Below are 17,454 nucleotides of genomic sequence, written 5' to 3' on the forward strand. Positions count from 1 at the left end.
ATGGCAAATCTTAAAAAGTTCCCAATATCCAACTTTTTCTTTTCCCTTCTGAAATATTTGTTGGCTACCCTCCATTTTACAGATGGCTTTGAATAGCCACACAGAGCTGCAAAAGGCAAGAATAGAACTGCTTGACCCTCATATGGCTGCGGTCAGTTAGGTCATTTGTGAGGCACAATGGCAGGCTGCAAACATAAAGGTGTTTATATCTTTCTGACAATTTACAATTTATTCAGCATGACTGACTTCACAGCTTCCATTTTCTGAGACAACAAAGAACCAGCTTTTGATGTGTGTGTGCAGTGAGTATAAAGGATGTATAGGCCACGATTACAGCACCGATCTGAGGTACACAACTCTATTCAGTTTGTAATATGCACAACATTTGATGCAGCAAATGAAGTCTGGGGCTAGTTAACATGCTAGTCTCAGACCAAAAAGCAAACAACAAATGATTGATGTGAATAAAATGAGCAGCTATGTGAGCAGCGTCTCTACAATCGTGCATTAAGGAGAATTTATGCTACACAACACAGCTTTATCAACTGTACCGCATACTGAAGCTGGTTAATAACATTCAGGAATCATATTTGGTTTTGTTATCATTGCTCATTCGGGTGCCATAATAATGCATCAACAAGTAGCTAGCACTGCAAATTAGTATTCTGTAGGTCAGAGGTCACAGCCTTGTTTTAACCTCATCCCAGACTCTACTGCTCCATTTTATTTCACTGTGATTGGTCTTTTGCACTAAGACCTCGTGCTACACAGATAACAGAAGCGTGGCTTAATATACATGCTTATAAAGTAGGTCTTTTGGCCTGCGGCACCGTTTTGTGACCGTCAAACTCTAATCTCCATGTGTGATAGGCTTCTCAAAGATAGCCCTGCTATAATTTACAGAACCCATGATCACTTCGTATTCGTGGGCAGAAAACAACATATCACAATCTCAATTTAATTACCCAACACTGAAGCTCACTACTATGTTTTCTCCCCATGAAATATTATAGCATGCATGGCGAAACGACTCTAAAAGTACAAGCACATTAATATACATTACACAGTCTCCAATCATCTTAATGGCTGTGGAGACACTGAAAGCAATCAGTGGGGCAAATAAAAAAAAAAAAAAAGAGAGCAGGATGGAAGACAGTGGAAAGCAAAAGGATGGAGTGAAGCTAGCTACCTGTGTATTTAAGGAGCAAGAAGATGAAAAAGAGAGAAAGTTAGCCAAGCAGACGAGGCAATTTTGGACGGTGTGAGATTCATCATGCCATCTTGTCTTAGACTCATCATGTTCTGAGGTGTTCCATATAACAAGGTGTGGAGATCAATAGCATCCATTTACTGAGGTGCAGCTCATCTAATCATCTGGCGCTCTCCTGCCCAAAGAAGGAGCTGCGACACAACCCTGGGCCTCTGGAGGAGAACAGACTAATGAAATGTACACTGCAGCCTGGTCTATCTTCCAACCCCCAGCAGCAAGCACAAACACAGCCCCCACACCTCCCCTGTGTCACTTCCTTTATCTCCTCCCCTACACATATGAGCAATAAACCCAAGATTGTCCTCCTCTTGCCTCCCCCTCGTCTTCTTTCCCACATGCTTCCATACCATATGTTTGGCTAAACTTGTATATTGTTCGGTTCATTAAGGACCTGAGTGTTTTCAGTCAGAAGGACCAAAATATCCACAGCACACGCCTGCTTCTCTCCCCAACTCAATGACTAAGTGCCTCAGGGTAACATCACAATAAGCGCTTCTTGTCCCTGCTCCCAGATGCAATTCTATAATTCATCTTAATTGAGCAAAACAAGCGACCAAAAGAGAGCGCTGGAAAGAAGTTCAGAACAGGTCATGTATTTCTGGGACTGTGGGACGTAGTGTATGTTTTGTGTCTGTGAAAGGTGACTGTAGGTGCTTACCTCTGCAAAAATGTATTCACCTTTCTACCATGGGTGCAAAGTTATTGAGACGGCATTTTTCTCTGGTGTTGATGAAAACCAAAACAGCAAGGATAAGATTTGGAGAAGAAGAAGTAAACCATAGTGAGGTTTCACACACTGATAAGCTATTTTGTTATTGCAATTTTGTGCATTCTGTGAGCGAATAATTACCTCCGCTAAAGAACGGCGGAGGTTATGTTTTCATCTGGGTTTGTTTGTTTGTTTGTCTGTTAGCGAGATAGCTCAAAAAGTTATGGATGGATTTGGATGAAATTTTCAGGAAATGTTGATACTGGCACAAGGAGCCAATTATTCAATTTTAGTGGTGATCGTGTGTGTGTGTGTGTGTGTGTGTGTGTGTGTGTGCAAGACAGATTTCTTGTTTGTTTGTCTGTTAGTAAGATAACTCAAAAAGTTATGGAAGGATTTTGATGAAATTTTCAAGATATGTTGATACTGGCACGAGGAACAAATGATTAAATTTTGGTGGTGATTGGGGGGGGGGGTGACAGATTTCTTGTTTGTTTGTCTGTCTGTTAGCAAGATAACTCAAAAAGTTATGGAAGGATTTTGATGATACTGGCACAATGAACAAATGAGAGATGAATCTGCCTTGGCGGAGGTCTGCACTCTCTAAGTGCTTTTCTAGTTATTGCTTGTTCTTTTTTTTTTTACTAAAGCAAAAGGTGGAGATGCTTTATAAGATGCACAGCATAATTTTGCACTACCCTGAAATTAGATTGCAACATTGACAAGACTGCTTTTACATCAAATTTCATTCTGATCAAAATGCATTAATACATGCACTAATTCATTTTTCAGTCTTATCTAGGTAGTTATCAGTATAGATGTGAGAATGTAAGGTGTAAATGAGATCAATGTATTTCTCTTCCATTTATATATGAAAAGAAAACAAGGAGAAAAAACACCTGAATAAACACCTGATCATACATTCTCTGCAACAAATGTAGGGAGAAAAAATGAAAATGTCTTAATTTTCTGGACTTGCTGCTGTGGTTTATACAAATATATACTATAATCTATTTTGGGTACGGTTCAGATTTCATAGCTTACAGAAAGATTTAAAAGACAGCTGGTGTTTAAACCCTGTCTTGAAAATTCATACTAAACATAGCGTTTGAATATCAAACTGTTGAGCGACTTTTATGCCAATATAGCTGCGCAAATACAGATGGAGCCACAGCTTTAACTGCACACAAACAGGCTTTTGTTTTAGGTAATTAGCAGAAAATTCAGTTTTTGTTCCCTTTATGGCTGTTAAACTTCAAAGAAAACTCACAGTAACTGTTTGGTGAACTCAAATCTTCTAGATAATGTTTAACATTTTTGCATATAACAATATCCCTGCTGTTCTAATGCTAGATCAATGCAAGATGAATGCAGAAAAGATGGATTCATACATCACTTGGCACGGTACTTGTGCATGTTTTTTTGACAGTTCTATTAAAAACGACATGTTTTTAGAGAATACTGCATTGTATCATTGTGTTTGTGTTATTTTTTCATCCACTTTTCAGAGCCTGTGCTATCTAGGGCAGTGGTCAGCAGTTTTAATCAATTTTCCAAACCCAGGAGCACAACGGCAGTCAGGAAATCCCAGCAGGACAGTAGGGGATGGACATAGCAATAATAATAACACAAAACCTAATCTGAATTATGCTCTAAAGAGATTAGGTCAGAATAATCCCCAGAATAAACACAAAAGGGGAGGGGAGCCCGCTCGTGATCAAATGCAGGGAGGAGAGACGCTCTGACGTTGTGAGGATGTTTTTATTCTACCGATTGTGGGATTTGTGTAAAGTTGTGCATGGTTTTGGGTGTAAAAATGATGATGATGTTTATTTTGGGAAATGAGAGTATTTCTGAGGCTCAGATAGTAGCTATTATTAAAGTGGCAGGAAAGCATCCTATGACTGTTCAAAGGACGGATTCCTAAAGATTTAGAGTCAAATTGTGAGATTGGGGATATTTGTTGTATCTGGGACTCTGGTTTAAAATACACTATTACTGAGTTAAACAGGCGAGTTTAAACCATTAGTGACTTTTGGTCCAATTTCGGATTTAATGATTGAATAATTTATGTAAATGCACTACTTTCAGCTAGTCTCCACACCTAGTAAATTCAGAAAAATGTGAGAAGTGAGGCAGGAGTTGCATAATGAGTACTTAATGTGACTGATTTAAGTGTGACACACTGCAAAACTTTTAGCTCTTTAGTTTATGTCCATGGTTTGTAGTTTTTCAGTCAAATGATGAGACGTTTCAAGCCATTTGTACATTTATGTTTACAGCTCAAAAATTCTGATTTGGCTGATTTGTTCAAGTTATCGCAGGGTCAACACTATGGCCGCCCCAGTGCTGACTGTGTGTGGAGTGGGTTCAGGGATCAGAGTGGACAGGGTCGGAGCAGACCTCGAGGTCATCGGCTGCCTTTCTGCTGAGCAGGCCATTGTCCAGCAGCTGCGTGCCGCACCACTCCAGGTCTATTCACAGTCTATTCAGCAGCCTCAGCTAAGTGCAATGGAAGACCCCAATCTATTGTCTGACGCCAAGTCTGTTTGAGCTGCACCAGAATGTTCACTTCATCTCCCAGTGAGTTCAGAGAAATAGTTAAGTCTCATTGAATAGGGGCGGATTTACACAAGTAAAAAGACACGTTAAACACATTCAGGCCAACTCTGACTCTAAAACAGAGAGGTGCTTGACCTAAGTGACCTCAAACCACACTGTATGACCTCCCTTTGGTTCTTCCAATACAGAATTTTACCAACAATTATACATGAAACTACAAAATACAGAAAGAACAGGGGGGAAAAAATAAAGGCTCTAATGGTGTGCAACATTTGTTTATTAGATTCATGACAAACAACCTATTAGTGTCGACACCTATTTTGTTTTTCTGCAAGCATGTCCTATTACTCTGGTTTATTTGCATTTCTCTTCTGCTGAGAGCATAAAATAAAAAGCAATAAAAACAATATAAAGCAAAAATGGATAACAAGAGACCACTGGCATTGCAAGCAACTTAGCTATTCCCAAAGTATTGGTGTAAGTGTATGATCATGCACACAAAACGGCCATATCACACTCAGTAAAAAAGCCATCTGGAGGCATCAGCACTTCTATGAGCAGAATTAAGTCAGAGTGCAATGACTTTCTCATTTAAAGTGCCTCCAAAGAGCCCCATTATTACCTTCCCAGAATGCAAATGTGCGTTGGGCCAATTAGAGGTTGAGCCAATACCAATGTAAGCCCATAAAAATCCGCCCTTCCATAATCATTCAACAATATGACTCATGGGTAAGATTGGAACACCGGCCTTTAAATGTGTCACGATTATAACTCTGTACATAAAATGAATGGAGGAGCTGTGTATTTCATTCCCACGGTGCTGGAGCTGAGCCACGCATATGTTAGTGTCAGTGCTTCTAATGAAATAAATAGACTTGTGATGGTACTTATTAGGTCGGCATAAGTGGCAGGTAAAGACAAGGGCCCTGTGGTGGATCAAAGGCAGTTAAATGTCTCTTTTAGATCTCCCTCTATCAAGAGGTATTTAGGGGGAGAGGGGTTGCTTTTTTGTTTGTGGAGACAGACGCTCTCATCCAGGATGTCTCTGTGTAATTACACGCCACAGAAGACCTTCATTCCTCTTCTCCTCACAGAGAGAGATGAAAGACAAGAGAGACAGAGGCATGTAATCGCTCCTGTGACTGCAGGAGGGGGAGAGGAGGTGAGGAGCACAGAGAAAAGAAGGACAAAAGGATGGTGAGTGGTGCTGGGGTTTTAATAAACCTCGTCTTTCTCTTGTTTACAGAGTCTCTTGTCCCTCTCCTGATTTCTCTCCCTCTCTACAGATACACTCTGACTGAGGCTTTCTTTATTCTCAAAGTTGCCCATTCTTAGCCTCAGGACAGATGTGTAAATTGTTGTGCTAATGTAAGGTCCATTGCTGAGAGCTTTGGAGGGAAGGAGATTTACACACTCCACACCACTGTATAACTGTCGCTCACAAACTCACGCTCAGAAGGGTATAAAGAGGGACGCCGTCAGCGACAGCATCTTAACACACACACGCACTCACCAGACCATGCACACATATGCAGGCATGCATACACACACACATCTCTGACAGAGGCGTGGGTGGACTTCCACACAAAGATGTTCTATTTCCTTCTGCCAGTCATAGTCTCCAAGCCAAAATCTAATAAAAGTCCAGCTCACCTCATCACAAATGGCTTAACAGCAGTATTGAAGTTACAATCTGGGGTTGTTCGACTGTAAAACTTCAATATTTTCAGTACAAGGCCTATTCACTCAACATGGTACAGAGCCCAACATACTGGAAAGATACCTGTTACTGATCTCTCACTACATCTGGAGCTGTGTTAATGTGGTAATTTAACCTATTTTGTGTTCTGTTGTATACTTTGGTAACATCTGTTGTTTGACAACTACAAAGCAAGTGGCATAGCACATATGGAAGGCACCTCCGAGAGCACATCCACCTGCCATGGCCCCCACAGTCCCATCATTCAGTCTAACCCTTTGTCATTATCTTAGAAAAAGTAATAAAAAAATTGAAGACAAATTTAATGTAAAAAGCCAACAGACTTATTGCATAATGTCCTCTAGCAGATGTAATGAAGAGCGAGGTTAAAGAAAGGTATGATTGTGACAAATATCCCAACCTGGAATTACACTTGTCACTGTAAAGTTACACAGAATCTCTTCATAGAACAAAAAAATAAATAAATTCTGTGTCAACAATAAATTACATGACTACCTTTATGATTAGCAATCCTAGTTATTATTGTAGAAAGACTCACAGTTTTAGTTTCCAATTTAGCAAATACATGGTGAAAATAATTGTCTTACAAGGTGTCTAATAAAAACGCTAATCTTGTTAGTGTTGCTAGTGAAGTATGTACTAATTGAAATGTAGTGATTCTTTTTTTTTTTGCTTCAAAAAATAAAACAGCTCAATATACTTGATAATTCAAATATGTGTTTTAGCAGTTCATTTCTATTACAGCATCAAGTGTAAAGATATCACTCTTAACACTTTAGTGTGAACCTCCCTTCTAACTCATATTATTCCAAAATAACATTCACAATTCATAACTAATTTGTTAATCTAAAAAAAAATCCACAGATAAATCAGTGGGTATGTGTTATTCTTAATTTACTGGTGGATGTTTTTGCTCTCCTGGTCATAACCCTGCTCCGTCTGGACGTCAGTGTGTGATTGACTACACTTCTGTCTGTGTGATGGTGCTGAGGCCTCCAAGGAGCTCCATACGACCCATCTGCCTGGGAATCTGCTGTCCGTCTGTCTGGCTGTCTGTCTCTCCACAGGTATGTCTGTCTCTCCCTGCACAATCCATGTTTCTTTTATCAAGCTGTGCCAGATGAAGGCTGGAGCTGGCTGCAGCGTGAAGGTTGAAGCTATAGACAGAGACACCACTCAGTGTTTAATGACCCACTATAACTATACCTATTCATCTCCCCCAGCTGAGTGCTGAAATGCCACGGAAATGGTCCCCTACTGAAGTTATTGCATCATGCCAACTCATAAGTCTTCACCTTGTACCATATAATGACACAAGACATGTTTCTTTTGATGCTTTCCATATATAAAATCCTTCCTTTGACAATAAATGAAACTGGGAATACATTAGTACTACTTAGAATGGGTATTAGCCTGACACGGTGACGTCACTGAACACAAAACAACAAACAAAAACGTGGCAGCCGCTGCACCACTTTCAAATAAACTAATCAGGCAGAGACTTCAAGCTCACATCAATCCCCGATCAATACCCATCACACACACATCACCTCTTGTTGTTGAGAGAATTGGAGGCAAGTGAAGCTGAGAAGCAGCAGTGGCAGAGTCAGAGCACAGCCACCCAGAGTTAATGAACCCTCACCAGTCAGCATGGCTGTCCATCTGCTTTCATAATCCCTATAAACAGCAGGCCACAAGCTCTGCCCAATCACGTACACACACACAAAAACACCACATCGTCATCCTAAATATGCTACATGAAAAATAAGTCCTGTACATGAGCTATACAAGAGTGCGATTGGATGTTGTTTAGAGGAGGGGTCTGGGCTGGTGTGCCCACTTTAATGCCTGTGTGCCTTAGTTCAGCTCATCAGCTAATCTAAGCAGAGTGGTGGGGAGAGGTGAGGGTGAGGTCAGCTGTTGAGCCCATCTGGTCAGCAGCAGGTAAGAGGCTTGAAACACACACCCGCTGACACACTTGATGCGCGTGAGTTAATACACTTAAATCTAACCTTAATTACATGCAGGTACATCTGCCATATTAGACCAAAACCTCAGTCACTACTTCACACACGGCGTTCATTTTTAACTCCTCGCCGAGTGATGGCATTTTGTAGTAGCCTATACGCCACATACACCTGGCATTGTGAATGTACCAGGAGGATAAACTAGGTCTCCTCCTGCGCAATCAAAGCCACTGCCAGAGTAAAAAAAAGATGGGTGTGTGTGCTGGCTGTCTGCTGATTGAGACTGGGAGTGTGACCCTACTGTGACCCATGCAGAAAAGGGAGTAATACCTAAGTAATGTGGCTGGCCTCCCATCAGCATGCGCCCATTGCACACAAGTGCACACACACATGAAATACACAAACCAAGCCAACAGAAGCCTGTCAGCTCTTGATTAAGACCTGCATCTAAGGCAAGAGTCTTTACTGTATGTTTGGAGGCTCCAAAAGCCTTTGGAGGAGAAGTAAGAAATTAAGTCCTGAAGACGGGTGAACGATTTAAAGGGTGGATGAGGGCAGATTCTTTGACTCTACTCTATGCTATGGTTGTGATCCATGAGTGTATGAGCAGAAAGAGGGATTATTGTCCCTGCTGTGCATGTTTGTGAGAGTCTGCATATGTTGCTGGGATGAAGTTGGATGGATACTACAACACCAATGTTTAGGAGAGGAGAGGAGAGGAGAGGAGAGGAGAGGAGAGGAGAGGAGAGGAGAGGAGAGGAGAGGAGAGGAGAGGAGAGGAGAGGAGAGGAGAGGAGAGGAGAGGAGAGGAGAGGAGAGGAGAGGAGAGGAGAGGAGACAACCTCTCTAAGCACCTCACAGTTATCCAAGATAACAGCAGTCATTTTGCATAATCATGATAATCATTTCTATTCACCTGTATGAAAAGTGTATCACTGTTTTTACATAATTTCGCACAGTTTTGGATTTATCTGGTGCTCTTTTAATGACATCATCTCTAACTCTCTTCACCTTGTCAAAATAAAATCACATCCCTGCAAGTTGGAAAACTAATAGCAATTCCAGGTTATCTAGTGCTATCAATACCAGCTGAAACCAAACACCATGCATGACAGACCAGAGATGCGTGCAAAAGTTTCACAGTTCTGTATATATGACTGATTTTAATAACAGAAAGACAGATGTCGCAGCTGGTGAAGTTGGCATGACTATCCGAGTCAAAAATCCAAATTCACCGACTGAGCCAAATGTTTGTTTTGAGGCTCTTAACTTGAATCATTTGATGTCATTATGAATAAATGCTTTGTATATTTCACTAATAAGCTTTTTATATTAAATCTTTTTATTTCAAATTGGCCCTGTGCAGGTTTTGTTTACAAAGTCTGAAAGGCAAACAGAAATGTTTCCTGTGATTAATACCAGTAAAACGCTCTTCTGCTTAGGTTTATGCAATGCAACTGGAAAAAAATAACAACTTTTTTTTTTTTAAATTAAATTACTAATTTCGCTGATGATTAAACTTGCCTGCTAAAGTTTCATTACAGTGATGGCCCTTCCTGAGCTTGTGTTGACCTCTGATTAAGTGGCCTCTGACTAGTCCAACAATAACAATGAGCTACAGAGATAAACGTGGTACTTTAACTCCATCACAGTCATTGAGAATACATTGAATAACACAGCATTGCACTGTTGACATGCAGCCAATTGCACAAACCCCTCCAAGCCCCCCCCCAATACGCACTCCAAAACACACACATCAAGCATCATTCGCCTTGATTTAAAGCACTAGAGAGAAAAAAAATGTAAGTTGTTTGAAAGTCCTGCTGTTGCCTAGCTGCCTGCCATGCAGACAGAAGGACGCAGGATCATTTCCGTTCTCTCACACAGTCGGAGATATGCACACGTTCACTCAATACACCCATCTCTCCGGGGAGGTCTATGTGTCATTCCCCTACTTTAGACACACCAGCTGCTCAGTGTGTGCTCTGCAGTCTTAAGAGCCCCTTCCCACCTCGCACAGGCCCCCGGTGGCACCCACATCCACTTACACAGAGGCATGACAAAGCTCTCCTCACACCCCTCTTTACCTACCCACGACAACCCAAACACCCCCCACATTCATAAGTACCCTGAGGGCAGATGGGACCCTAATAAGCGTTACACTCAGAGAAATGGGATTCTTCACAGTGCCTTCTAAAGAGCAATTCCCAAACTCCACCAGTGAGATAGCGAGGAAAAAAAATGATGGAGTGAAAGAGATATGGATGACAGAGGTTGGTATATGTGAGACTATAAAGCTATAAATACGCATGATGAGACTATCAAGAGATTGAAGGAAGAGGAAGGGGAAATGGGGACAGACAAAGGCAATTTATTAATGTGGATGTGGAAAAAGTAGCGATGTATGCAACATTTATGAAAAGAAATCAGAAAACACCAACTTTAACATTCACTCCTTGCTTTCCTTAATGCAGCACATTTTCTCTCCTCACAAAAAGTATATTATTTCCTTTAAGCCGAATTTTCCTCCAGTTAGCGCAGCCCACAGACGACTTAGACACAAACAGACACAAACATAAGCATTAACAGATTGGCTGTGGTCTAAGCTCTGAGTGGACTTGGCTCAACTGCCTTTTGAAGACAAAAAAGCCGCTGCTAAGAAGATGAGGGGAATCTACATGGCCTGAAAAAAAACCTCCTTTTTTATATGAGGACACACGCAGAGTGCTGGACCACAGCACAGCCAATCAAATGCTCACACCGCCTCTGATCTATGGACCCTAGTGCAACCACTTTTACCAAATGCTTGTGTGTGTGCATTTTTGTATAAGTGTGTGTATGCATCTATCTTAGGGTAAGGGGGTTTGTTCAGGATCCGGCATGACCCCCTGTTGTGAATCCTGATCCTATTGGTCACGATGCTCAGAGTACTGCTGAGATCTTAAATGAAAATTCCTGCACTTAGTCACTCACTCCTCCCAAGAGACCCAGCAGGTCTTTCACCATTTATACGCATAAATATTACCTCTTCATCAGAGGATGTGGTGCCTTTTTGCATATGCGGGTGTACGTGTGGGTGTATGTGGGTGGGTGACTGCTTTACTTTCGATGTCATATGTCACTGAGCATGTCCAACCATATTAATTATAGCAAAAATACTACATTTTAGAGCTAAAACACTCTGTTAAAAGTCTCTCCCTGTGTAGCTATGAAATGGTAATAAACTTTTAAATCTTAACAGAATAAAGTCTTGTTATAGTTGTGAAGTTGTGAATAAGTTTGAGTGTGTGTGTGTTCTCCTGCTGCCCCCCTTTACCCCACACAAAGGGGCAGAAAAGGCTCTCTGGAGTCTCCTATTCATCTAAAGCACAATGGAACCCCACAGAGGTTTTCTTCCTGTTTCCCTGTCTGCCCCACCCATCTCCCCCCACAGGGCAGGATAGAGGGGCAGGGGGTACTCAGTCCTGTCGGGCCAGCATCAGCTCAGCTCCCATCTGCCACCAAAACTTTCCCTCCTCCACCCTCTTCTTTTACCACAGCCTCAACTTAACTCCATTTGTCTGCATTTTTAAAACCTACGTTCCATCTAGAAATAGACAGAGTCATCAGAATCAGCTGCGATAGAATGTTTCACAAACTAACCTTAACCCAGAGGTTGGCTCTAGGCATTATTACTGGAACTACTGAGGGGAAATAAGCACCAAAATTGCACCAACACTCACCGAGAGTAAGTTTGATATCTATATTTCAGATTTACTTTTTTGTTTTTCATTTTGATATTCAGTATCTATTGAGGTTTCTATTAAAGTAAAAGACTATTTACAACCCTTAAAAAACACCTCTCAAATATTTCCACCAAAAGTAATTGACAGAATAGATGTGGTTAAAGTGTATTTTGTCATACCTGCTGAAAAACAGTATGACCTTGGCAAGTGGTCTGGTCATCCATTCATTTCACATATCAATGGCTTTACATGTTTGGATTAAAATAAAACATTCCATCATTTTTCACTGTGCACACAGGTAGGAGAGACCATCTGTTGTGAGATAAAGAAGACATTTCCAACTAGAATCCAAGAAAGCATTACATGAATTATTTAAATAGCCTGACTTGATGGTGATTACAGACACTCTTCTTGTTCTTTTCAAACACAGGCTCCCTAAACTGTCAATAATCAGAGAAAATATTGTATTTAAAGTGGAAAACAACAACATGTGCTTCAACCTTTATTTATATCAAGTCTGCCAATCTCTGCTCTAAACTTACTGCTACTAATTCCTTGCTTTATTCTTTATAGTCAACCCGCTCCTCCATTTACCTCACTGTTTTGTCCTCCTAAAGAGCCCTATGCTGTTTGCGGCAGATTTATGGTCTAGTCTAACATGCACAGTATTGGCAAAACATTAAACATGTCTGCTCTTAATACTGTGAGCTCTCTCCGTCGATAAGAGCCTTAATAAAAACATCCCCCTAGTGGATTTGTGTGTCTCTTTTTCACTTTCTACCCTCCGCTTCCTTCCTTGACGATATTCTTCTCCGTTAACCACTGTTTCTTCTGCTGTTTTGCTAGCTTTAGCGTGGTCCTGCAGCACATCGTTTCCCGTCCTCTCATTCTTTTTCCACCTACCACCCCCCCAACACACACACACACACACACACACACCCAGCCCCACTTGACGCCTCATTCTCTGGCCTGTGCCAGAGGCTTAATGATGCTTGAATGCCACTGCTATGGAGTTTTCTTCTTTGCTCTTTTCTCATAAAGGATATTTAAAAGCCATGCCCTGAGATCAATCTATCTCTGCGTGTCTCTCACGGATTCATTTCTCTTCCATCTCCTCTTTCTGTTTTTCCCTCTTCACTTTCAGATGGATAGCATTACCCTGCGTAACCCCTTTTCTTGTTTGGTTCACACACATTTATTGCAACAGCCACTGGCTGCAATTGGCACACTTGCTCGAACTGTCACTCTTTTATCTAGTCTATAAATGCCTATTGGTACCCTAAAAGCCTTCACAAGCCCCTGTAGCCATCCAGGTCAGTATCACCAATGAGAGCCAAGCAGCTGTTCTCCTCCCACTTCTTTCTCCTTTGCTGTCTCTGATGTCAAGAATTTGAGCATCATAAGCACATTTTAAATATTAACAAAGACCACTTTGCACATATGAATAATACAGCAGAGAGGGCAGTGGCTGGCCAGCGATCCCATCCCTTACCGCCTCACGACCGTAAAACTAATGCACTGCTCCAGGACAGAATGTGGCCGGGTCTGGTCTGCCATCAGGACCCGCTCTACCATCAGGACTTGCCTAAGGAACTAGTCTGGCCCATGGCCTGGCCCGAAGAGGCTGTTTATTTATCACGGTGCCCAACCACCTGTCCAAATCTCTGCAGATGCAGAAGCCTGGCAGCACTTTTGTTATGACTACATGTTTCTGAGACACTTAATTTAATGTGACATCTCAATCTGTTGAGCATCTTTGAAGCCAAATCTACTTTGGTATTTGTGTGAGGTTGGTTTTGTTGTCACATGCCTATCTTTTCATGCATTCAAAATTCTTCTTGAACTTCATAAAACTGCAAGATATTTGTGAGGAAACCAGAAAGGAAGGCAATCAAATATTTCAGTAAACTAACAAATTTACATTTTTATTTAAGAGGATTCACCCACTAAAACAAATGAGACAACATGCCTACAAAGTGTCACCATTCATCTAGACCCCTATGGGAGTGTCTGACATGCTACGCTCCCTAACTCCAAACACTCGACTGCCCTTCCCCTACTCGCTGCTTTGCTCTCCTTCTGGTTTGACCTCCCAGACCAGACTGGTCTCCTGGCCCTTCCCCCTGAGGCCTGGGCACCTGGGTGTCTGCATTTGATCCTAATGTGTCGCAAACTGTGACTATCACACCACTTCCCGTATGTCGGTTTTCTAATTCTGATGAAGTCATTAATAATGACACGCATACGCACTCAGCAAGCGGCAATGGACAGCAGGGTAGTTACTCCAGACAAGTGTTCCTAGCAGTCTGGGTAATTAATGTGTATGTCAACACAGAAAGAGGAGCACTATAGCAGAAATGTGAGCTCAGCACATCCACAATACAGGCAGTGACTGAGACAGGGGGGATCAGGGGGAGGCGGCAGAGGAAAGGTATACACACAATGGGAGAGAAGATAAATGCAATCTGTCTGTCCCATCATACATTCCCTAAATATATCTCTGCCTTCCTCTATCCCAGACAGAAACTTTACTGGGGCACACTGAGCTATTGTCCCTTGGTGTCCCCTCCTACCAACTCTGCTCCCCTAACAGGACCTCTCTTCAATCCCTAACTGTTTATATCAACGTTTCTCATTTCTCATGCAAGGATTTTAGAGCGGTCCACAATTTTAATAAACGTAAGCTGCTTTTCTGCTCCGCCTGTTCAGGGAATAATACACACAAGAGGACCTTGGGAAGTACAGCAGGGTTTCTTATTAGCATTCAAAGAAATGGTCACAGACCTGGATGACAGTCAGTGTCCTCCAATACATTACCGATGTCATTAAGAAAAATGGACTTCTCCACCAGACAGTCATTTCATGAAGTGGTCGTTCAGCAAAGTCTCTGTAGATTGTGTGCTCATTGTCGTCTGCATTGTTCTTTTTCCCTACTGTAAACTGAGCTTAATCCACAATCCACTAAACCCTCAGATTTCTGCCTTGTATTTCAATCTGATCTGGCACAGAGAAGGGAGGAAATGTCCAGGCCTGCCTTCCACTTGGCCACACTGAGGGTAATCATTAATCTAACACTAGAGATGGCCAGTGTCACCTTGGTGTTCAGGTCCTGTCCCATTAGCTCACCTACAATGATCTACCCAGTGTGCCAAGTGATTTCATCTCCATGAAAGCTTGGCTGCAGTCTTTGATGGCATTAACACTGGACAATCCCATGATAAAAGTGTGACTCTGCCCTGCCTGCATCAAATCCTGCTGGGTTGTAACACTACCTGACACAATAAAGATTACAATATAAGAAGTTTACGATCAATGTAGTGAACTTTTAATAATTGCTTCTTAAAATTACGCACACGCAATCATAAAATAAATGTCACTAAATTTAAATTCTGTATCTGACAGTTAGAAAAAAAAAAATCCCCTAAGCAGTAAGTGCTGTCTTATTTTTCACAAGGCTTTGGCTTTTCTATTTGGAAGGCCAAGAAGGCATCGAATAAAACCTTAATTACTCCCTTCGTACCGGGGGAGTTTGATTTTTCCGCTCCAAGTAGAAATGGGAGCTCGGCTCTACTGTACGGCGGAATAAAAAAACAAAAAAAACAAAAAACAAAACAAAAAAAAACTGCTCTGTCTCTTTCCACTTACATCTACCACAAGTTACAAACTACTCTACAGCAACTTTGATTCAGACCATTTTAGTAACAAGAGGCGATCAAGTATGAACATTCCCTTATTATGTGAAATGATCCAAATAGAACCCACGGACACTTCTGTGCGCGTCCGTGCGCGCGCCTTACATTTATGAGTAAATTACAAAATGTTTGGTAAATGCTAAAATGTGTTTCATGTGTACGACTGGTTATTCCACAATGACAGCAAGACATACGGGTCAAGTTAGTTAGTTTGAGTTCTTACCCGTGGCAGACACGACGAACCCCCCAACCAGGAGGAGAAGAACCACAGGACCCAGACCTTGGTCGCGCTGCATGCGAACAGAGAGCATCTTTTCCGGCTATGCCGTTGAGAAACGTTCCGGGTTGTGCAGACAGCGTAACTTAAGGTGTTTTTCAGACACCAAGAGCTTCTTCTGCAAAGTCCCCACTGAATAAAAAATCTCAGAAAACAGGGGGATGCCAGTGAGTCCAGTAACTGTTATTGAATGAGGTTTGGGGGGAAATAGTTGACTCTTGACGCAAACAGGCTGCAACACTCACAACACATCCATCAAGCAGCTGGAAAACATCTGAGACTGAGAGGATGTAATTTTCTTCCGTAATCTAAGGCTGAAGTGGTCCGCGGCTATCACACCCTGTGAATATAAAGGAATAATCTGTATGGAGTACTCCAAGTTTCATTTCCAGATCCTCTTGTATAAAAACCTGACTCCGAACCACAAGCGCAAAAGTCACCAAAAAGTTTGACGCATGATCGCTCTGGATGAAGAGTCCGATTCTCAACAAAACAAAACTTAATGTGTTCCCATACAAAATAAGTAGCAGGGGAACACGCAGTCAGATTGCCGCCCACTCTTTCGGCTGGACTCCTGGACTCTGTGGGTCCCTGTGGGTGTCTTGTCTCGTTCCAGTCCGCAAGGTGTAAACAAGAACACGGGGATGGACACGGAACACAGTGCCAACCTCCCGACTACCAGTCCCTGCCTGGCCAATCATAGACCATCCTCCTCCTCCTCTCACAGCGAAGACTGAACAAGTGAAGGTAAACTAGTGGTAAGAGAGGAGGAAATACATGGGAGGGGAGAGACAGAAAACCCGGACCCTAGAGCGCACAGCACCGGTCTGGATTCAGGAGGCATGAGGGGTTCACAGCAGAGGTGAGTTTGATTTATGAAAATGAAACAAGAATTACATCTATCTATCTATCTATCTATCTATCTATCTATCTATCTATCTATCTATCTATCTATCTATCTATCTATCTATCTATCTATCTATCTATCTATCTGAACTATAGTGACTTTAAATGCAATAACAGAGAAATCCCCCCTATTTTTTTTTTCCTTTTCCTCTTCCTATTAATAGCCTGTCTTGTCTTGAGTCTATAAAAGTAGTCCAGCAGCTCTTGTCTTGGTTTATGAGAGCATATTATTTCCTGTCAATCCATCTTTACCGCATCCACATCCCTGGCTCATATTTTACTCCTGGTGGCCACAAGAGAGCACCCTTTCATAAATGAGCTTGTCTCCAATGAGGGCAAGATGTTACTGGGGTCCTCATCATTGTTATTATCACAGAATTTTACCCCTTTTTTTTTGATTGTCTGAGTCCTTGCAGAGTGGACACTGCAGGCAACATGATGAAGAGGTTAGTTTGGTACTTAATGCTCTTAAACAGTTGGTAAGTAGAATCAAATCTAGGTCAATGGTTTGTGATTTTGCAGAGGTAAGAGGGTCATTGATGTTCAACACCAGCGACCACTTTTTCTTTGTTGCTGTTGTCAGAGCTCACCTGCTAATTAAAATAATGACTGGATGAATCAGATGT

At 41.8% G+C, this 17,454-nt stretch overlaps 1 protein-coding gene across 2 annotated transcripts in view; it reads right to left on the reverse strand.

Annotated features, from left to right (window-relative positions):
• The window catches only part of unc5b (unc-5 netrin receptor B), a 65,244-nt gene extending 48,532 nt beyond the window's left edge, over positions 1-16,712 (reverse strand). Inside the window, exon 1 of one of the 2 annotated variants that reach the window (XM_030156854.1) lies at positions 15,869-16,712. In XM_030156854.1, coding sequence (XP_030012714.1) covers positions 15,869-15,956 — 88 coding nt within the window. In that variant the 5' untranslated portion in view covers positions 15,957-16,712. The remainder of the gene's footprint in view (positions 1-15,868) is intronic. The other variant, XM_030156853.1, reaches the window with a different exon arrangement.
• Between the last annotated feature and the right edge of the window lie 742 nt (positions 16,713-17,454).

The sequence above is a fragment of the Sphaeramia orbicularis genome, chromosome 15 (genome assembly GCF_902148855.1).
Source record: "Sphaeramia orbicularis chromosome 15, fSphaOr1.1, whole genome shotgun sequence".
In the NCBI taxonomy this organism is placed as follows: Eukaryota; Metazoa; Chordata; class Actinopteri; order Kurtiformes; family Apogonidae; genus Sphaeramia; species Sphaeramia orbicularis.